We start from the raw sequence: 23,151 nt of genomic DNA, 5'->3' as shown, positions 1-23,151 counted from the left end.
TTCAGGATAGAAAGAGTAAACGGCGCCGCGATGTCTCAAGTACGCTTTAAATTAGAACAGACCATTAGTTAATGTGTCCCGCTGGTACACAAACACACATGTAGCGCATGTCCGTTAAAGCTTTTCAACATGACACACTCAAACAAAGGACACACTAAGAGCAGTGAGTGGATTTGGCTTTTGGTTTATTCATGACAAAACCACTGCAATGGCAGAAGCTGCAATGGTCCCAAAATACACTGCGAGTGCAACTCTCCACGGGGTTGCTGTCATGGTAAAAGAAGTCAGGTCAGTCAATAAGCTGTCTTTTTCAGAGACAACCATATTCAGAGCTGATCTTTCTTGTGCAAGCTCATCATGTTTTATAACTAAATTAATCAACAGGCTCATTGAAAAAAAATGCCTCTAAAACACATACCAATGCATACAAAACACTGCAATTTCCAGCAGAAATAAACACTAGAGCCAGTGAAACAGCAACAACTTGTATTTCTTTTCAGACGTGTGGTTCCTTGCACAATACCATGACCTCAAAACACTATTAGCATAGTGCATCATTTGTAAACTAATACATTCTCATGTTTGCATCACATAACCAGCTCCATATGTGTTGCTTTTCTGGCATAGCAGACTTGCTCAGTGGCTCACATTGCATTGCACTTATAATGCGAATCGCTTGGGTACGAGTCCCTTGAAACACGAGTCATGATAAAAGACCTCAAAGACTTGTCGAAGCAAGCCAAAATGTCATGCTTTTTAAATGTGTTTTTATCCCACATTTGCTTTTGTTAACACTATCGGGTATGTTTAGGGTTTAGACATTGACCTCTTAGCACCACTCACCGGATATATTTCTGAACTGCCATGGTATACAACAGTCTAAATAATAAAATATTGCCAGATAAATCTGAACACACTTTTAGCACCACTCATTTGACAACTTTTTTTTTTTAAGTATCATGAAACGTGTATAATCCAACATATCAATTTGCAGAAATGTTGCCACATGTAGGTTTTCCCAATGAGCCTGGATTGAAATAATTATGACTTTTTAATTATTTTCAAAGAAGTCTCTTACGCTCACCAAGGCTGTATTAATTTGATCAAAAATACATTAAAACATGTAATTTATTTATGTGATGGCAAAGCTATTTTCAGCAGACATTAATCAAGTCTGAGTGTCACTCACTTGATATTTCAAAAATCAAATCAATGTTGAAATAAAACAAAAATCGATCAAATAAATGCAGCTTTGGTGAGCATAAGATGATTATTTTAAAAACAATTAAAAAAAAACTTAATTATTCCAAACTTTTAAATGAATAAATACATTATATTTATAATGTATATTATATTACATACAAAATAATATATATATATAGACAGTGTATGTATATATATATATATATATATATACACACACACACACACACAAAATAGTATACAGTGAATATGTATATATACTATTTTACAGGAAATGTATGGCATTTAATGTTCAAGAAAAAAAAAATCTAAAAAATTAGTTTGCAACATAATGGACACCATAATCCTAGCATCAAAATATTATATATCCGCTTTAATCTCATACAATCCATGTAGCCACTGAAAGATTATCATTCCAGGGCATGCATGACATCAGCATTATTAACGTCAGTCATTAAATTAGCTCTTTCTGCAAAGCTCTATCTTTCACAGCCTCTTGCTGTCCAGCTCGCTGAGCCCACTTTGATATCCTAATCACAGTTTTGGGACAAAAAAACAAAAGTGTTTACTTTCAGTCTGAGACACGCTGATTGATTAAAGATCTAGCAGACAGCAAAATAAAAGGGTGGAGGGATGGAGGCTGGCAATATGTGTCAGTAAACAGTAATCACTCATTTGAACAGATCATTTTAAGCACTCTGATAATCATGAATGTTAATGCAGTTTTAAAGCCTGCATGCATTGCAAAAAGTAACAATGATGCATATGACTATAAATTACTGTTATTGTACTTTTAAATTCTTCAGTTTTACATTTCAAATAATTAAAAAAAAATCTAAAGTTTCTTGCAAGAAGAATGTCAAAATAAGGTCTTGCAGCAACATCTCGGGATATTAAAACAAAACAATATTTCTCGTCAAGGTGAAAATCTCTCGCGCGATATCAGCATGACAGTGTTGAGTATGTGGCAAAAGCTTTATATTATCTGCATTATATTATTCTGTCTTTTACTGCATGTGATAATTCCTACTCAGATTGTAGAACTGAACTTACATTCATTACAAAATTATTAGAAAATTATATGAATGCACCTGCATTGTTTTGCATTTTGTGAATTTCGGTTAAATAAAATAAAAATTTTCCAGTCGTATATTTTGTCATTAAAAATGTCTTAAAAATAGTGTTCTGGCCGCCTATTCAACTGCTGATTAACATAAACATCTAATCAGCCAATCACACGGCAGCAACTCAATGCATTTAGGTATGTAGACACTGAAGAAATTAAGACTGGTCTGAGAAGTTTAGATTTCTGCTGCAACATTTAGATGATAGGGTCAGAATTTGGCATAAACAACATGAAAGTATGGATCCATCCTGCCTTGTATCAACGGTTCAGGCTGCTGGTGGTGAAATGGTGTTGGGGATATATTCTTGGCACACTTTGGGCCCCTTAGTTCCAATTGAGCATCGTTTAAATGCCACACCCAACCGGAGTATTGTTGCTGCATGTCCATCCCTTTATGGCTACAGCATACAATCTTCTGATGGCTATTCAGCAGGATAAAAAAACATGTCACAAAGCTCAAATTCGTTGACCATGAAAATGAGTTCACTACACTCAAATGGCCTCCACAGTCACCCGATCTCAATCCAATTGATCACATTTGGGATGTGGTGGAAAGAGAGATTTGCATAATGGATGTGCAACAGACAAATCTGCAACAACTGTGTGATGCCATCATGTCAAAATGGACCAAAATCTCTGAGGAATGTTTCCAGCACCTTGTTGAATCTATGTCACAAGGAATTAAGGCAGTTCTAAAGGCAACGGTGTACCTAAAGAGTGTGTGTGTGTGTGTGTGTGTGTGTGTGTGTGTGTGTGTGTGTGTGTGTGTGTGTGTGTGTGTGTGTGTGTGTGTGTGTGTGTGTGTGTGTGTGTGTGTGTGTGTGTGTGTGTGTGTGTGTGTGTGTGTGTGTGTGTGTGTGTGTGTGTGTGTGTGTGTGTGTGTGTGAAACGACTTCATATAAGACTGCACTTTGTAAAGAGAGAAGGAAGAGAGAGTATTTTTACAGGTCAATTTACAGCTGTTTTTAAGAATGTGGTCAGCTTGATGACATCAATTGTGAAACTTAGCTTCTCACACCCTAAACTGCAACTGTAGTCCCTTTAGTGTTCACTTTATTAAGTGTGTGGGCCTTGACCAGCAGTCTTGTGAAAGATAGCGTAATAATTATGGAGTAGATGAGACTGCAGCCATAAATCCAGCTGAGTGAATCTGCTTCCAGGAGACCCACTGTGTTCCAGATACTTCAGCCCTGGAGACTGATTAACTCACTGGCAAAAAGTGACTCTACCAGCCTGAAAATGTCTGAGAGCCGGTGCATTAACAACAACCGGCAAGTCAAAAGGTCACATAGTTATTCTTACAATGTTGCCACAACAGTGCAGTCTTTGAAAAGGAATACAGTGGGGTTCAAAAGGTGTAATTACAATGTAAAAATAGCTAAAAGAATTTCAGGTTACACATTATTTTTAAGCTGTCATTTTTATAGTGTAATTATACATTTAAGTACTGAGTAGTATATGCTAATTAACTGCATGTGCTTACTAGGGTTAGGGAAGGATTAGGGTTTAGTGGTAGTTGCATGTAATAATGCATCATTTATGGTTATAACTATAGTAACCACATGTAACGTGTACCAAGGACACTGTAAAATAAAGTACTTGTAATTAACGTGCAATCTTTATCGTGTTACTATGAGGCTGATGAGATCACAAGCATATTAACACACACATTGTATCACCCTTTTAGACCTTTAATTAAATGTACTGACAGCCTAACAAAGGGCATATGTGTTTGTATGTCTGCATTAGCATTAATGATGGCAATAAAGCGTGTGTGAACAGATATCACTAGTTCAATCTAAATGCGTCTGCAGCAATGAATCAGCTCTGGTAAAGCTGCTGGTAAATTTGTTTACCGGTGAGTTATCTTGACCTCTTAACCCAAATCTTGCAAGTTCAATCGCATCGGGGGAAGAGATGCCTGAACCACATGTCTGTTCTGCTTATGCTCTTAATTTAACCTAACCTGAGGAGGCCTCATGCAACTGGTAAAAGTTTGGTTCAAAAAGCAATTGGCATTTGGCCTCGTATGTGTCTAACAAGAGTATGGCTGCATGTTACTTGTGTTTATCCTGTTACTCAGGAGCACCTTGATAAAAGACCACACCACCCTCCTCCCTTGTGCTGATAGCAAGCAGTCAACATGTCTTGTATCGTATATGTTCATGTCCCCTATGCCTAATATATTGTATAAAACATTAAACTAGCATGGTAATAGTGCTATGCACTTACTTGTAAAGCTCACAGTTTATCAAGACACAACCATATGCACAACAGGATATGACATTGCACTCTAGCCCTTCTGTTTTTAATAAATGTGATTTGCATGCATTTGAATGGAAGTGAAATGAGTCCTTTCTAGACTGACTGCAGCTTACAACTTTTGCAATATCCCCTAAACTGACAAATACCAGTTGCTTTAGAGGTCGACCTATAATATCATTATAAAATAGTACTGATCTTTATTAGAAAATGATCAATTACTTAACCAAGATAATATTTTGAACAGTATTAGAATCAATTAAAATACATAGAAATGGCCAAGCGTCATCACTACTGACACATTATTATTGAATTTTTTATGATTAATTTTTTTTTATGCTTTATTATGCTTTTATTTATTTTAGTGTCATGTGAACTATAGAAATAATGTAGAAGAAATGTCTCTCCAGCGAGAGAGAGAGAAAATGGCTTTGTATAACTTATGTGTGCCTTCACATGAATGTTACACCGTGCTCACGTTTTAGAAAACGTTTCATTTGCGCTTAACTACTTCATAAAGTGTATTTTTTTGAGACCGTTCTATAGAAAGAATTGATAATGGAGATTTTTGTTGTTGATTTATACCGATAACCGACAGTTCATCGAAGCAACTATCGATGGCAATTAATCTGCTTTATAACATCATCATCCAGGAAGTGACATCACTGCAGGAAAATCGACAGTACAAACATCAATTTAGCCATGAAGTGAAAACAGCAGTATTTTCTTTGCAAATTGCATTTCTGAACATCCTTAAAATGACAACACATATTCATTTTGCACAAGTTATGGAATTTAAACAGCACTGCATTACAGTATAAATAGCACATAGAATTCCTTGACTTCCTTGATATTGACTAATAGATGAAAGATGAAACGTACAAGTAAAGGCCCCCCAAAATTAGTTCAATCTGAATATTGCTCACATTGTGCTTGGCTTAACAAGCCAACACGGAATTCACAAAAAAGGCTCAAACTCTTTATATGTGACAAGAGCTGAGATGTGACCCCATGGCATCTGATTCAGGCCTGTCACATTAAAGAAAGCAAATATGTAAGAGGATCCGCACGTGTACGAGTGCACTTTTATGCATGCACGAATCTCTCTTCTTCTCTCACTCTTCTGAATATCAACCATTCTAGTCCAGTAGCCTGATGAATCCAAGGCAGAGAAGCATAAACACTTACACGCTGCACAACACAAGAGTAAGCAAGCACTTTCAAACTGACTGGGGACAGTTTACAAAACAAAAAAATACAAGACACGCCAACATAATTAGCCCATTTAAAAATGCAAGTCAATGATGTGTCCAAATAAAGTATATTTAAATACAACCGTAGGTTTATAATCAGATTTCCTCGAGCAAACACTGACCCAAGTTTGAAGTGATGCAGAGACATTTGCGTTTGCCAAACATTCTATTTGAATAAAAGTCTTTCACACTTGGTTTTTCACCAAAGCCACAGTAACGGAAAGGAGTTGTTTGCTTAACTTTTAATAGAGCGTACCAAACTTTTTAAAGATGCTTTGGATGTTTATGTATGCTAATGCAGTATAATGTCTCCCACAGAGAGAGGGAACAGATCCAAATATTAGGCCCTGGGGAGGCAGAATGAAAGAATATCTCATTAGATGAAGAAGAAAGCAGATTAGTATGAAAAAAGGGAAGGATGTTGATTTTTCTCTTTTTAGATACAGCTGAGGGAATGTTATGGTTATATATTTAGTAACATCTGCCTTGCATGTTCCTCCATTTTTTTTATGTGCATTTGATAACTTTTTTATTTTTAAATTTAAATTTAGATTTAAATTCAAAACCTGAAGAAAATTGTCTAACCTTCAGTAAATTCAGAATGTTCTTTCACTGTGTCCTCATGCAACAAGTAAGGTAGGATTCCTCTTGATTTAGAGAGTTGTTATGCTAAGACCCCCACTCCCCAGAGCTCCGCATAACATAACGTTCAAGTTGTGTGGCTCTCTGTGAGCCTCCTTGGTGAGGTGATCTTTGACCGTAGAGTTTAGTTAGGCTCCTCTCATTATAGAGAGTCGTCTTGCTGAGGCCTCCGTTCTTAGAGCTACTATATCAAGTCATTGGCTCTCATTGATGATATTTTTTAGAGTTGCTAGGTCTCCTCTCATTTGAGAGAGGTTTTCCTGAGACCTTCATTCGTCAGGGGTATAGTGTCCCCTGAAGTGACATGCAGGATATTCCTTATCCTTGGCCATATTCCCTTGAAGGTTTTTGGAAAAATACCAGGCTCTGAGCTCTGCCCGCGAGGTATGTAGCCGCCTGGGTTTTAGGTAATAGGGAATAGAGTCACAACAGCCGCTGGTGCGTACCATCTAGGATGGGGAATTATGACTCTGGACCTTTCTCCGTGGAGTCATTGACTTTATGTCAGCTGTTATGGTATTCATTACTTCAGCATGGCAGAGTGGGTATTTGTTCCCCAAAGCCGCCCTAGGACGCAGTTCGAGTTCCCATTTGAAAAGGATTGTCTAGGGTAATGAATGTAACCATGGTTCCCTCCAAAGGGGAACAAGACAAGAAGTTATTGACGTGTATTACAGGCGCCCTTTTATACTCTGGTCACACTGGTAGTGACGTCATAGGCTGTCGCCGGCCAATGTTATTGTCGTGTTTAGACACTTGCTTCAGAAACTGGTCACGCTGGAGGCAGTCCCCTAAGCGTCCTAGGACACAGTGTCTCGTTCCACTTCTCAGTTGCATTCATTGGAACAATGGTTGCATTCGTAACCCGAGACGATTTCATTGTGGGTGGGGCAACTCAGCAGATCAAAAAACAAAAAGCGCTCAACAAAATGTCATGTCACTTGTCGCAGCTGATTGGGACAGAAACTTAGGATAGCATGGAAAAGATTGAAAGCGCTCATTGCTCATCACACCTAGGATATGGTAGGTGTAACGTTGTTATTACATGTTTTGACCTTTCTTAATTCAAGGTCAAAACATTTTAAAAAACAATTTTGTGTCAGAGACATGGCACAGCAGTTATGACACATACTAAAGACATTGAGTGGGTTTGAGTCTGACCTGCAACATCTCCCAATAATTCCTGTCACTTTCAAATATATCTATATATGATAGGCTAATATGAACGAAAAAAAACACTTTTAAAAACACACCTAAGGTTAATCAGAGATTATCCTTCCATTTTCTCCTTGAACGTCATTTATCATGAAGGGATGAGGCTCTCTTCAGCATTTTCCACACCACTGCACCTGTCTTTTCTCCACCTCCATTCCATGTTCATGCACCACCTCACTCCCTCAAGACAATCCTGCCCCCTCCCTCCATTCCCGGTGTGTGTTACCTAACACAGCAACGACCAAACCAGAAAAAGAACTATGACACAAGCCTCCACTCACAATAACGTGGATGCTCTGTTGCACAAAATGTGAAACCACTGGTGGTTATGCAATGCACAACTGCGATAAGAGATTCAATGAGTTGCAAAAGTTTAGATCTGGTAATCTGAGGATGTTCAGGTTGCATTTGAAATGTTCATGAGAACCACTTCTCCATACACAAGTTTGAATCTGTCAGATTAAGACGGGTACAATAGATGACAACCATAACTCAAGGCTCTAGTGGCATTCATTTAGAGGCCAGATATGACATTTCTGATCACTCTGGTTCCATTTGTGGTTCAATTTATGAATGGTTGAACTCCAAAGCCTGCGCTTCCATTGACAACGTGCGCAGCAGATTGGTGCTAAAAGTCTCAGACACTATAATTGTACAAATCACTGCAGTTATTGCAGTCTGCACCATTAAACTCCCCCTATTAAACACTCTTCTGTCTGTGTCTAATGGCTGTCTGGATGAGAAATGCATAGGTGCTGGTGGCTGTGTGACATGTTTCACGGTGTAATCCAGTCACAGTGTGTATTGTACCTAACACATTAAACATTAAACACACACACTGCCTAGCTAACGAAGCAGAAGAAGGGACGCATTTTGACACAGAATAAATGTGAAACAGTAACCATAGAGGCACATGTGTGGCGAATATCCAAGGCTCTATTCCAAGAACAACACATCTTACGGCTTTAAATTCTAGACAATAAAACAAGTGCAAAGCATGGCCCAAACCACATACATCGTAAGTATAATGTAAAACTAAACCAAAACAAAACAAAACCAATTACCTTGCATTCTAGAACATAAAACTTAAATATTCTTTATTTCTTTCCTCTATTCTTCTGTGGATTTCATAAAAATGTTCTCACTGTTCCATTGTTTTAAAACATAACCGTAGCAAGAGTCTTGACAGGATAACAAATGTTCTATTTACTAAAGGATAAAAACCTTCCATGTCACATCATATCCTGCCCACATCCTCCTAGCACTGATCCAATCTCTTCAATGGACAGGAAGCATCTCACGACACAAAGCTTTCATTTTGTTACAGTAAGTGATAAGAGTGGATATGACTCTTGCTATGTTATTATTTTGAGTGATGCAAAACCTTCTTCTAAAGCCGATGCTTTGAGCGGCCACATTTTATGGAAAACGACGAGAATAGCAACTCATTTTCTAAATTAATGTATTAAATAATCAATAATAATTAATATTAATAAATAATATTTTGAGGAGAGTTTATTTTGTATCAACAACATCAATTGCTTAGTAGCAGAATATAGGTAATAGTAGTAATAATACATTATATTACGTACATAAAGATACTTAAATCTCGGAGCATCTAGTTTAATGCTAAATAAATATAAAAAAATAATTCAACATTACACATATACACATTATACATTGTCTACATATTTATATGTTATGGAAAATATACAGTAAATATGACTAAGAAATGCACATAATTTTAAATACTTTGGGTTTGACTATGTTTAGGCTATGATGTTGACATTACCAACAGTGAAATAAGCCTATACAATTTGAACATAGATTGCCTCAAAATCTATATAGCAGTTTGCAGAGAAAGGGTTAACAGTCTTAACTCATTCCTGAAAGGAGACTGCGACGGTTCCACTTAGAGAGACCAAAGAGAGCATCACAATATGTCACATTGACAGAATTAGCCTGTTGTTTCAGCTTCTCTGGTTTGCAGTTGACACATCCAACATCATTCACTAGTTTCTTTTGTCATTAAGATCTATTTTTGGTCAAAGCAATACAATATCATACCTGCAGTGACATCACACTCCACTGACCCATAATAACATTCACCCAAACTAATTCACTGTCATTCATAAAAAAACTCAAAACAGCATAATACTAAAACCCTCCCATTCACACTTCCTCTCCCGACCCATCACTCTTTATCCTTCATACCCCAGACACGCTTACCAGGTGTGTGCGACGGTGAATCGGCGCCTGTGGCGGCCGCCCTTGTTGACCATGAGCTTGCGGAACAGGCGCGGGGAGCTGCGGGGAGATATTTTGGGGGAGGTGATGCGCTTGTTGCCGGTACCCAGTCTCGGAGGCTCCAGCTCCAAATGCATGTGCTCCTTAAAGGTACGAATGCAAGGGTCCGATTCCGGAGCACTCAACTCATTGGAGGACATGGTGATGCTGAGGGTGGAAACAGCCCTATTTCGTCCTTTCTGAGTCACACTACCAACTATTCCCTCCGTTTCTCTCAGTCAACTAGAGGTTATGCCATGCAGGCTGATGTTTTGTGTGTCAGACAGGAATAAATGTGTGCGCTTGAGCTCCTCTATTCTCTTGCTTCCTCTGTCAGCTTAGGCTTTCGGCAATGCAGTAGAATAATCCTCTCTCGTTCAGTTCCACTGACACACTGAGAGCAGTCCCCGTCAGTGCAGTCACACCTCCTTCCTGTGAGAAGAAGAAAAAACTCTCTCTCTCTCTCTCTCTCTCTCTCTCTCTCTCTCTCTCTCTCTCTCTCTCTCTCTCTCTCTCTCTCTCTCTCTCTCTCTCTCTCTCGCTCTCCTTTTAGGCAAAGAGAGAGAAAAAGAGCCCTCTCTGTCTTTCCTACACTGGCGTAACTGACTCTTAAGATCTTCTTCTTTCATTTATTTAGATGTCTTTCTTTCTTTCTTTCTCCCACTCACTCCTCCTGCTCTTTTCCTCAGACTCGCACTTACTTCACTCAGCTCCAGGAAACTCCGTCTTAAATTATTCAACAGTGGGCAAGAGCAGGTCTTCTCTCCCATCAGTGGCTCCTCTCTTCAGGAATTACCAGGCAGAGCTTCTTATGATGTGCAGAGGAGACCCAGAGGAAGGAACCGACTGAGCGCACCTAACTCTGCTACCCCAAGTGCTGTCTGCTTTAAAAATAAGCGGAATAGCTTTAAGATCCTTGGATTTAAAAAAAAAAAAAAAAAGCCCTAAGAAAATGTGCATAGTGACGGTAAAAGCTCCGCCCCTCCTTGCAGCTGATTGGCTGAGCTGTGGTTAGTTTGATGGGTGTCTCTGGCTGAATTCTGATGAGGGCTTCTGCCCTTTCACAGCTCAGTAGCGTTCAAGACACTGATAAAAGAAAAAATATTTAAAAAGCAATTTAAGCCCAGGATTAGCCATGTCTGGGGAAATAAATATAGCTCTGAGTTAAATGAGGGTTTAGATGCAAAAGTGGCTGGTTTGAAGAGAAAATAATGTGAGTGAATTGGAAAGAAAAAACAATTTAAATGGAACATACAGGTGGATAGAAAACAAAGCAGGGAGTATAAAACAGACACAAAAAGACGGAAACCGTAAAAATGTGTGAATGTCCTCAATACATATTTAGCTGAACATGCTTCATTTTATCAACCACCCAGGAAAATCAATGCACAACCTTCTTTAAATAACATTTGATGTTATATGTAATTAGATGTTACATGTGACCTAGATACCTCACCTATACATCAATAAACACCTACTGAAACAAATCGCAAAACCGTGATGCTTTCTGGAGGTGAATTGTTAAATGCCCTTCAAAGCACATTTGAACGTGAAACGGCATATCGCTCGCCCTGTGTGACAGCAGCACAGCGGGATTATCACCGGCTCTCATAGAGACATGCGGAAGAATGGAAGTACGTTAGCCAGCTATCAACCTGCCAGTCAACACCCGCCGGCAGCCAGGACTTCACCATGGAGACAAAGGAAAGGAGGAAGTAATGAGAACAGGAAAAGATGAATGAATGCGAGGATAAACAAGAAAGTTGGAACAGATGGTAAAATCTTATATTTTATGTGATGTTTTGACAGATCTTTCAACACGGAATACCTATGATAGATAACTTAAATTCCCCAGTTAAGCAAGTAAAGATCTGGGTTAAAACTAAAAGGGTATTAAAAAAGTAAAATTCTGCAAATTGCAGTGGAGAGAACAGATATTATAAAGCAACTGATATCTGTATCAGTATGGACCGTATCCGTGTCAAGTTGATTTAGGTCTACTGAAACTTTAGTCTACTGCATTCAAATTGAAACAAGGTCATCATAAAAATGCATAGGTCACCTGAGGATATATGATTGTGACCAGTGAGGTTGTGCATATTGAATAAGGAAGGGACCCAGAATTGAATCTTGAGGCACCCCACATACTAGCTGATGAATCTTGGACATGCCTTCTCTCCAGGAAACCTTAAGGATATAGGCCTACATTATATTTTGCAGCGCAGGCCTTCAAAGTATTCTCTATAGACCGTGAGTGCAGATGATCATACGACACATATGCACTACCTAGTGGTCTGAGCAGAACTCAGACAAGGTGAGTATACTTTCAGCTTTGTGAGGTAAACTTATTGTTTTTTGCTCTGGTTCTGTAAACACAGCCATAATACGGCTTCGGTGCAGTCTTTGAAGTGTAAAGGTGACTGTCAATGTTTAACCTGCTCTGTATTTCCCTCAAGATCTTCACCATTGTGAAAAAAACTGGCTCCCACTGAAAGGAAACTGGGCTCTTATTATATTTACAGTTTAGACATAAAAAGTACCATATAGAGAGATAACACCAAGAGCAAACTACAGTGCAAATCTGTAAACACCATTTGAGGACCCTGCAGATGGTAGGACTTCCATTTAGCAGACACATACACAATAGACAGTCCTCCAGGATCAACCTCTTGTGAAATTGTTTGCTAAATGGTGAAAGTTATATGTCATTGCAGCCAGGTTTGAACCTCTAACTTTTGGGTTGCCCTCCCACATTTACTACTAAACTACTGTTACTACAGTCCTTTGTAGTGGTTTGCACTACTGTGTATTAGCATCGAGTTCAATGAAGAGGAATGTGATCAAGTCACTCTGACCTTTCTGCGTTGTGAGCCTATTCACTGATGGAGCCTTAGTGGAGAGGTCTTACATAACTGAAGGTCTTACATAAAGACATTTCCTTACTGCTGACTGCTGCAATGAGGGAAGTCATATGGCTCACAATGCTAGTTCATAGAGTAAAAAGGATGAGAGATGCTGGCCACCAATGGGAACATTACGACTAAGCTAAGAGGAGAGAGAAGTGTGGTATAGTGACAGAATGAGAATGAGGGCAAACACAACCCCTGCAGAGTGAATTTAAAATCATTTCACAGGATTACAATTTGTGAGAAGCTGTCTCGTAAACTCCAACAACTCCCCACTACATTTCTCACCCTATACAGAGCTGCTAAGTATTTTGTGAAACTGTAAGAACAAGAAAGATTTACTCTACCCCAAACACTGAGAGCTTCGGTTGAGGTTTCTACCTTTAAAAGTAAATAATGTATCAAGCTAAAGAGATTATGCATCTATTTACAGCTACTGAAAATCCATCTTTTAGAGTGCAGGTTATAGTTACAGTGAATATCCAATGCAATTTTCTGCTATTAATTTAGCCCAAAACATTTAACAAAGTCTCATCTGTTTAGTTTTTATAAACATTACACTGCTTGCTCACTGCAAAAACAGCACAGAAGCCTACTAATTGTAAAGACACATCCTATTTGTACCAATAATGGCAAAGCAAGGGAGCCAAGAGCACAGAACCAAGGCAAAAAATCTAATGCAAAGGAAATGTAAATCTAGTTCAATTACTGCTTTTGTAACTGCACTATAGCCATGCAGTCAGCAACTCCTGGAGTTGCACTGAATTGCAGTTCTTAGTTTATGGATATGTGGGACAGACTCTCTGAGCTGTTAGTAAATTCATTTAAATGATTAGAATGAGTACTCCAATCCACAGCAGGAGACATTGCAGATGACAGTGGGAAATACAGGTCAGTTTGATTTGGAGGGAAGCTGATTACTGTAGGCCTACTCAGTCCCCAGCCTGCCTCCATTACATGGTCTCTAAGCACAAATCGAGCTTGAAAGTCAAAAACTTGATGCCAAAGTAATCCAACAAAATTATTTGCACACACACAATATGTGTGACTATGACCAGTGGTGTGATCAAGTTCTAATGATACGTGAGCGAGTGAGTGAGCGAGCGAGTGAGTCCCAGCCATCCTTCATCCTGACTCTCGTCTGATGGCTCCTCTCTCATTTTCAGGTGAAGTGTAATATGAGGTCTCAAAATCATTCACCAAAAGCTTTGAAAGAAACAAAATCTGAAATCTTTGGACAAAACCAAAAAAAATTTTTTTTGAGAAAGACAATTATAATCGTCCGTAAGAAAGGCAACTGAGAAATGAGAAAATAACAGACTGGGAAAGAACAACATAGACACATATTTTACTTTGAATGGGTACATTCCATAGACTTCTATTGTTTTAATTTATAGCTAGTTATAAATATTTTAACCTCACCCATAACCATAAAAGAAAACATTTATATTTGTAAAAAACTATTTTTTATACCATTTTAACCAATGAGGATGCCCCTAAAGGAGATTTTGTCAGACTTACTGGGTGCACTGGTGGGTAAAATCCCAAAATATTGTCCCCAAAATATGGTACAAACACACAGACACAAATGTACACAGAATTTTTTTATCATTTACTGACCCTCATGTCTTTCAAACCCATAACATTATTCTTCTGTTATGTGGAACACAGAGAAAAATATTTAGAAAAAGGTCTAGAGATGAACCAATTATTTCTGTAAATGTTATTTATTAACTGGTAATATTTTAAAGTTTTAGAGCTTATAATCAACATATTGGCCAATATAAAATATCTATATGCATTAATTTTATTGTATGGGGGAAAAACAATAATACTTTCAAAATTGAATCGAACTTCTGATTTATTTTCCTGAATTTTTCATAAAATAAAATAAAATTGTGCTCCAAAGAAGAAAAAAGAAGAAAATGAAAGAGAAAAAATCATACAGGTTTAAAATGACAGTGAGAGTGAGTAAATTTCATTTTGGGGTGAATGATCCTTTTGTAAAGGTATTTACATTAATGTACGCATTATTATTGTCATTAAAAGAGTAGCTTCAACATTCTGCTAAACTTCCCCTTTTGTGTTCCTCTGACAACAAAGTCATGCAGGTTTCACACAGAGGCGGACAGAGTACACAGCTTCATTACTTGAGTAAAAGTACAGATACCCCTTGCTAAATTTTACTCAAGTACAAGTAAAAGTACTACAGTCAGATGTCTACTTAAGTAAAAGTACTGAAGTACTTGTTTTTAAAAGTACTTGAGTATCAAGAGTACAAGAGTACATGTTCTAAATATTGCATTACTACTGCCACAGTGCTTACATTTATGTACAGAAACATGTACTTATGTACATGGAGTTATGAAAATGTTAATGTTAATACCTTGGAGAATGTAAAATCAAGTCATTTTCATATTTTTACCATGTTGCTTTATTTATCATTTCTCACTTGACCACAAGGCAATAGCACAATGGCAATGCTCTGACAAACCTCTGCTAGAGTTTTAATGGATTTTTTGCACCCACATTTGAACCTGACTGTGTTAAACACACCGCATACTCAAGAACATCAAAGCAAATGCTCAGCTTACATTAATGTGTAATATCAGAAAAGAAAATTCAGCTAACAATTGAGTGTACATGTGAGTTTCTCTGTTTTTTCATCAATCAAATCAATAAACCTAAATCAGCAAAAAAGAAAATATAGCAATGTTCTGACACACCTCTGAACCTGAAAGCTGATTGCTGATAGGCTGTCCCAATCAGTGGCGCCTGCACAATCCAGTCACGTTTGAGAGGGAAACAACAAATTGAGGGTTTCCAAGATATTTCTTTTTTCCCTGTCCTTTCCTTTCCTTTTTTTTAATTTATTTTTCAGAAGAAGTAACGGGTACTCAGTACTCACGGTTATGGAAAGAAATGTAGTGGAGTAAAGAGTACAATATTTGCCTCTCAAATGTACTTGAGTAAAGTCATGAGTACTCCCCAAAAATGATACTCGAGTAAAGTACAGATCCCTCAAAATTGTACTTAAGTACTGTACTCAAGTAAATTTACTCTGTTACTGTCCGGCTCTGGTTTCACACAACATGAGGATCAGTATATTACAGTTTTTTGGGATTGCTTAAGCACGATTTTCAAAACAGGGCCCGTGTTTTCAAAACACTACACACAATTAGCAGAACCACAAACCCAATTAGCAAAACACTACAGATCCTTTGCATAATTAAACACACTTGTAAAAACTATACACTTCTGTTTAAAAACCACACTTTGTTACCATATGAAACACACACGTTTCACATTGCTATACTCTGTTTGCACGAGTTACACTCTGCTGTGATAAACCTAAAACACTTTTAGCACTTCTACTTCCCTATGATTAGAGTAGGCTACCATCAACAAAGTACAAATATAATGTAAATTCACCAAACACTACACAAGACCAATGTTGCAGACTGAAGAAACTAATTTATTTCTCAACACGCCCAAAATGTTGACATGGAGATTCATAATACTGTAACAAAATGTCACTTTACGTATTGTTCTGTAAGTTTACTGTAAAAAAAATTAAATAAACTAGACATTGTCTCTTCGCCTAGCTGGATCTGGCCAGAGAATTTCATCGCAAGCAATGTTGCAATGTTGTCATTAGCAAGACACCTTGGAAAGACACATCTTGAATGACGAATCCATCCTTGCATTGTTGCTACCTCCATCTGGTCACAGGCCTCCTCCATGGCTTGGATGAGGGGTACCTCAGCCTGGAGACTGAGATCATATACCTTCCACCGCCATGCCGAGAAAAACTCTTCTATAGGGTTGAGGAATGGAGAGTATGGTGGAAGATATAGGACGGTGAAATGTGGATGTTGCTGAAACCAGTTCTGAACCAGAGCAGAGCGGTGGAAAGACACATTGTCCCAGACAACAATGTATTGCATATGAACTCTGCATATGATCGATTTGATTTGCTGCTGTTAACGTTGTGTAATTGGTCCAAGAATGTAAGTATGAGTGCTGTGTTGTAAGGGCCCATATGGGCATGGCGGTGGAGGACCCCATTCTGTGTAATGGCTGCACAGTGTTATATTACCCCACGTTGCCCTGGGACATTGACTATAGCCCTGTGGCCAATGATGCTTCTTCCCCTCCTTCGTGTTCTCGTCAGGTTGAACCCAGCCTCATCTACGTAAATGAACTCATGCTGGATCTCCTCTCCATTCATTCGTAAAACTCTCTGAAGAACAGTGTCAGGCAAAATTGTGTAGTTCAGTGTAGATCTAGTACCTATTTTCCAATCTTACTCTTTCTCTGACTCTTTCCATTGTGCTTGAAGACCGATGAACTCACCTGCTGCTTTTTATAGTGCTTATACACCTGATTGGTGTGTCTACAATTACAGTTTTTTTGGATTGCTTACACACTAAAATTAAAAGTAGTACACTATTAGCAAAACCTTACACTCAAGAAGCAAAACATCAGCCCATATTTGCACAACTATAAGCACATTGTCAACCTCACACTTGTTGCAAAACTCTGCACACAGTGATTTGCAAAACACTAAACACACTTAACATACATTACACACAAAAATCTATCATGAAGTCACTTCCTTGCAATACCAAAGCACTGACTGTCAAATTACCGCACCGTCCAACCAATTGGTTCAACACAGTCATCAGGTGTGCAAACACTTGTTTGCTTAATTGTAGACACACCAATCAGGTGTATAAGCACTATAAAAAGCAGCAGGTGAGCTCATCGGTCTTCAAGCACAATGGAAAGAGAAAGAGTAAGATGAGGAGGAGAATGAGGAAGACAAGAAGGTGCTCAAAGTGGACCGAATCTGACAAATGAGATCCGCGCAACACTGGTTGACCACGTTGTCAACCACGGCCTGACGCTGAGGGAGGCAGGACTGCGAGTACAGCCAAATCTAAGCCAATACACAGTGGCAAGTGTGATAAGAACATTTCGACTGGAAAGGTACTAGATCTACACTGAACAGCACAATTTTGCCTGACACTGTTCTTCAGAGAGTTTTACGAATGGATGGAGAGGAGATCCAGCATGAGTTCATTTACGTAGATGAGGCTGGGTTCAACCTGACGAGAACACGAAGAAGGGGAAGACACATCATTGGCCATAGGGCTATAGTCAATGTCCCAGGGCAACGTGGGGGTAATATAACACTGTGCAGCCATTACACAGAATGGGGTCCTCCACCGCCATGCCCATATGGGCCCTTACAACACAGCACTCATACTTACATTATTGGACCAATTGCACAACGTTAACAGCAGCAAATCAAATCGATCATATGCAGAGTTCATATGCAATACATTGTTGTCTGGGACAATGTGTCTTTCCACCGCTCTGCTCTGGTTCAGAACTGGTTTCAGCAACATCCACATTTCACCGTCCTATATCTTCCACCATACTCTCCATTCTTCAACCCTATAGAAGAGTTTTTCTCGGCATGGCGGTGGAAGGTACATGATCTCCGTATCCAGGCTGAGATACCCCTCATCCAAGCCATGGAGGAGGCCTGTGACCAGATGGAGGTAGCAGCAATGCAAGGATGGATTCGTCTTTCCAAGGTGTCTTGCTAATGACAACATTGCAACATTGCTTGCGATGAAATTCTCTGGCCAGATCCAGCTAGGCGAAGAGACAATGTCTAGTTTATTTTATTTATTTTATTTTTTTACAGTAAACTTACAGTACAATACGTAAAGTGACATTTTGTTACAGTATTATGAATCTCCATGTCAACATTTTGGGCGTGTTGAGAAATAAATGAGTTTCTTCAGTCTGCAACATCGGTCTTGTGTAGTGTTTGGTGAATTTACATTATATATACTTTGTTGATGGTAGCCTACTCTAATCATAGGGAAGTAGAAGTGCTAAAAGTGTTTTAGGTTTATCACAGCAGAGTGTAACTCGTGCAAACAGAGTATAGTAATGTGAAACGTGTGTGTTTCATATGGTAACAAAGTGTGGTTTTTAAACAGAAATGTATAGTTTTTACAAGTGTGTTTAATTATGCAAAGGATCTGTAGTGTTTTGCTAATTGGGTGTGTGGTTCTGCTAATTGTGTGTAGTGTTTTGAAAACACGGGCCCTGTTTTGATAATCGTGCTTAAGCAATCCAAAAAAACTGTAAGCAAACAAGTGTTTGCACACCTGATGACTGTGTTGAACCAATTGGTTGGACGGTGCGGTAATTTGACAGTCAGTGCTTTGGTATTACAAGGAAGTGACTTCATGATAGATTTTTGTGTGTAATGTATGTTAAGTGTGTTTAGTGTTTTGCAAATCACTGTGTGTAGAGTTTTGCAACAAGTGTGAGGTTGACAATGTGCTTATAGTTGTGCAAATATGGGCTGATGTTTTGCTTCTTGAGTGTAAGGTTTTGCTAATAGTGTACTACTTTTAATTTTAGTGTGTAAGCAATCCAAAAAAACTGTAAATATTGCTTTAAGACAAGACAACTGACTAAACTTTACAAAGACAGACGTGTTCTTACATCATCCATCCAGTCATTCATAGTACAGGAAGCGACAGATTAGGACGCACAGACCTCGACCTGACCCAGACTAAGAGCGTGAGGAGATCTGCCCTGGAGTCTTCTATAATTGCATTTCTGAATGAATCTGTGTGACGTGATGTCAGAATTTTTTTTCTCTTCTCTCATGAACACACGCACATAAAAGAGTGCTCGATCCTGAGAAAGTGGGTGAAGTCACTGATGAATTCACTTGGAAGACAGCTCAGTGCCCTGTAATGTCTTGTCCTCCAGCATCATTGCTTATGCCTGGCCCATAAAGCTACCCCACAAGCCACCTGGGAGCGCCCGAATCAATCTGCAACGGAGTCACGTCAGCAGACAAATAATTGTGCTCCAAATATAGCACTTTCCCTAAACCTTGTCTCCCGATTCTCCTGACACACACATCAAACAGACAGCTCTAACAAGAGCAGAAATGCATGAGTGTGAGATAGCAGGAAAATAATGAATGCTTTCCAGGGTGAGTGTGTGTATTCGTTTGTGTGTGTGTGTGTGTGTGTGTGTGTGTGTGTGTGTGTGTGTGTGTGTGTGTGTGTGTGTGTGTGTGTGTGTGTGTGTGTGGTTACACAGCTTCTGCACAGGTTCATGCTTACATATGAACATCTATAGAAGTTAAAAAGGTACTAGTATATTTTTGTGGCTCACATATGCTGCAGTGCCATCAATACTGTCTAAATCATTTAGACTGTGAAAATCTCACATTTTGATTAGCTCTTTAAAAGAACAGTTCACCAACAGAGGAAAACTGAAAACTCATTATTTAATTACGCTCATATTGTTATAAACTCACTTGACTTACTTTGGAACACAAAATATGATTTTTAAAAGAAAAATTCTGGCCAGCTTTCCCATATTGTCACGGGTATGGTGCGGATGAAGACAGGCAGAGGCCAAAGGTTCCAATTCAAACTTTTACTATAATAAAACTTAAACAAAACTGGTACAGGCAAGGGTAACACTCTCCATACAACGTAACATAAACAAACATAAGCATTGACCGACAACTGAAGGGTGAAAGACAGGAACTTAAATACACAGATGACAACGAGTGACGACAGGTGATGATGATGATGATTAACAATGACTAATTAACTAAACAGGTGACGAAAATGAACTAATGAAAATGACGACAGAGATGAAGAAAAACACTGAATGAGAAAAACAACCTAAAAGTCCATGGAAACAACAGAAAACACATTAACAATGTGACACATATAAGGATGACTCGAGCCAAAATTGCAACAACAACAACAACAAAAAGCGCTTTAAAGGTACAATATGTAAGAATTTTGGGTCCCACTTTATATTAAGTGGCTTTAAGCACTATGTACTTACATTGAAATTAATCATTTAATACAATGGACTTATTGTGTACATACATGTTTTTACATTGTACTTATATTTTTAAAATACCTGCATGTAATTACAGCTGTAATTAATTTATGTAATTACATTTCTAATTACACTGTTGACCCTTCCCTTACATCTTAACCCATTGTTAAACCGACCCATACCACCACACCTGTCCCTAACCTTACCCGTATCACACCGCAATAGCAGCAAAAGTGTTTTACAATAAAACATAAAATATCCAAAAATCACTTGCACAGTGATATATTTCCTGCAGTTGTGTACTTATAATATCCCTAAAAATCCCAAAGATTTTTTATTTCAGAAAAATTCCAATTTTAAATGTTCACTTGTCGCCTGTCAATGACGTAATATCCACGTTATCCCTGGTTTCTGCTTGCTCGTACTGCCATAGTAACCATGGCGACAGATGTGGACAACTGCGTTAAGTCGACGGCACGCTCATGCTGTTGTTGTTGTTTCGTTCAAACATTATGGACCATTACAAGCAGACTTTGGGACAAAGGAGAACTAAAACGAGGATCATTATCAACGTGGTGTTTTCAAGATGCTGTGAGCTCCACGTCCACGACAAACTTCGACTTGACAGAGCTCTTGCATGTACTTCAATAGACAGGTGAGCAAATGTACATAAACTAATCAATGGTATATAGTTCAACATGATGAAATTGTTACAATATGGTCTGTATGTTTTTCTAATGTTGATCTAGCTTACTGCTAGTCTCATATAGCCAACAACACATAGAATAACATTATAACTTTCAACACACTCAAATGCAGTTTAGTGTGATAGTGTAGACCAAGTGAAACAGCGCTGCGTTACCTCACAAGTTTCATTCGTCTAATAAATTGACCTGTGTGTGAGTATTAATTCAGCACTTGCGGGTTGTTCTGTAGATTAATCCTTATTCCTTTATATCCGCGGGACTCGCATATGGCGCTGCTATCTGTTTCTCATTAGCAACCCTGCTTCACCACAGTCATGTTAAAAACATCAATGTATTCACTCATCCATAAACATTATTAGATACATCAGCTTGACGACAAATTCCATAATTCCGCTGGAATTTTGCGTAATCAAGCTACGCCTTTGTTATTGTAAGAGGTTTAGCGACCCCTAGCGGCGAAAAAAATGACATATTGTAGCTTTAAAGTATCATAAAAATGGCCCGTATAACTTGTCATACAATATATTTGTGTGACAAACAAACTGAAATTTAAGTATTTTTTTATGATAATAAAATCCAGTAAGATGTTGCGTTATCCTGATCAAACAATTCACTGAAAATATCCTCAAAAGAATATTCACCTAGAGATCATTCACCTCTTGGGTCCTATTTTAAGGATCTGAAACGCAAGTGTCAAAGTGCAAAGCGCAAGTAACTTTGTGGGCGGATCCCGGCGCTGTTGCTATTTTCCCGGCGGGATAAATGACTCTTGCACCTGGCGCAAATGTAAAAGGGGTTGGTCTGAAGTAGCTTCATTATTCATAGGTGTGGTTTGGGCGTAGCGTGAAATAAACCAATCAGAGCGTCCTCTCACATTCCCTTTAAGAGCCGGCGCGCTTGTTCCATGGCGGATTGCTATTATAACGGCGGATTTGCCAGCGCACGCCAGTAGCGGTTCACAGCCGAGGAGAGCGACGTTCTCGTCTGGGCCGTAAAACACAGAGAAGTGACAATGGGGATGATGGGAGAAACCCACCCAAATTAGCTTCGGTTAAACAGGCGTATAATTTGGGTAAATGTGTAGCCTAATCTAGATTTTTTTTTTTCAAATCTATTTAGATCTTTTTCTCATCTTCACGGACACAACAATGATTTCCGTCGTGTGTTAATATTTTTCCTTGTAATAATGTATGATTTGCAAAAATGAAAACTCCTGCGTCTGTTTATATTAGAGAATCAAAGTGGATGCGCGTTAACATTATGGCCAAGCACGCGCCCTTAAAATACCATATCACTAACGCGCAACTGTCTTTAGACTGTTTTTTTCCTGTTCAGTGGCGCAATTGCTTTCTAAAACTGGAAAATAGCACGAGGGAAGTTTTGCGCCGGAACACGCCTCCTCTTTGCGCTGAACCGCCCCGCGAGCGCAAGTTCATTCCCTAATTTACCGACGTGCGTCTGTGGAGGGAAAAGTCCGCTGTGCGCGGGTGCAAAATAGGAATGATACATGCGTCGGTGTTCAAAGTCAATTGCGCTGGGTGCAAGATAGGGCCCCTTGTGTTGCTGCTAGGTGAACTATTCGAAACATTCTGAGACACACATCCAGTATAACCTCAATTTGCTATACATTTGAAAAGAGGCAT

At 38.7% G+C, this 23,151-nt stretch overlaps 1 protein-coding gene across 3 annotated transcripts in view; it reads right to left on the bottom strand.

Moving 5' to 3' along the window:
- pde4ba (phosphodiesterase 4B, cAMP-specific a) overlaps positions 1-23,151 on the bottom strand; it is a 174,225-nt gene that overhangs the window by 95,008 nt on the left and 56,066 nt on the right. The window contains exon 1 of one of the 3 annotated variants that reach the window (XM_079629181.1): positions 9,931-10,421. The exons of the other annotated variants lie outside the window; for them this stretch is intronic. Within the exon in view, the coding sequence (XP_079485307.1) occupies positions 9,931-10,148 (218 nt within the window). The 5' untranslated portion in view covers positions 10,149-10,421. Of the gene's footprint in view, positions 1-9,930; positions 10,422-23,151 lie in introns of those variants that run through there. 3 annotated transcript variants of the gene reach the window in all.

The sequence above is a fragment of the Phoxinus phoxinus genome (genome assembly GCF_949152265.1).
Source record: "Phoxinus phoxinus genome assembly, chromosome: 11".
Classification (NCBI taxonomy): Eukaryota; Metazoa; Chordata; class Actinopteri; order Cypriniformes; family Leuciscidae; genus Phoxinus; species Phoxinus phoxinus.
This window is presented reverse-complemented; position numbering and strand designations above follow the sequence as displayed.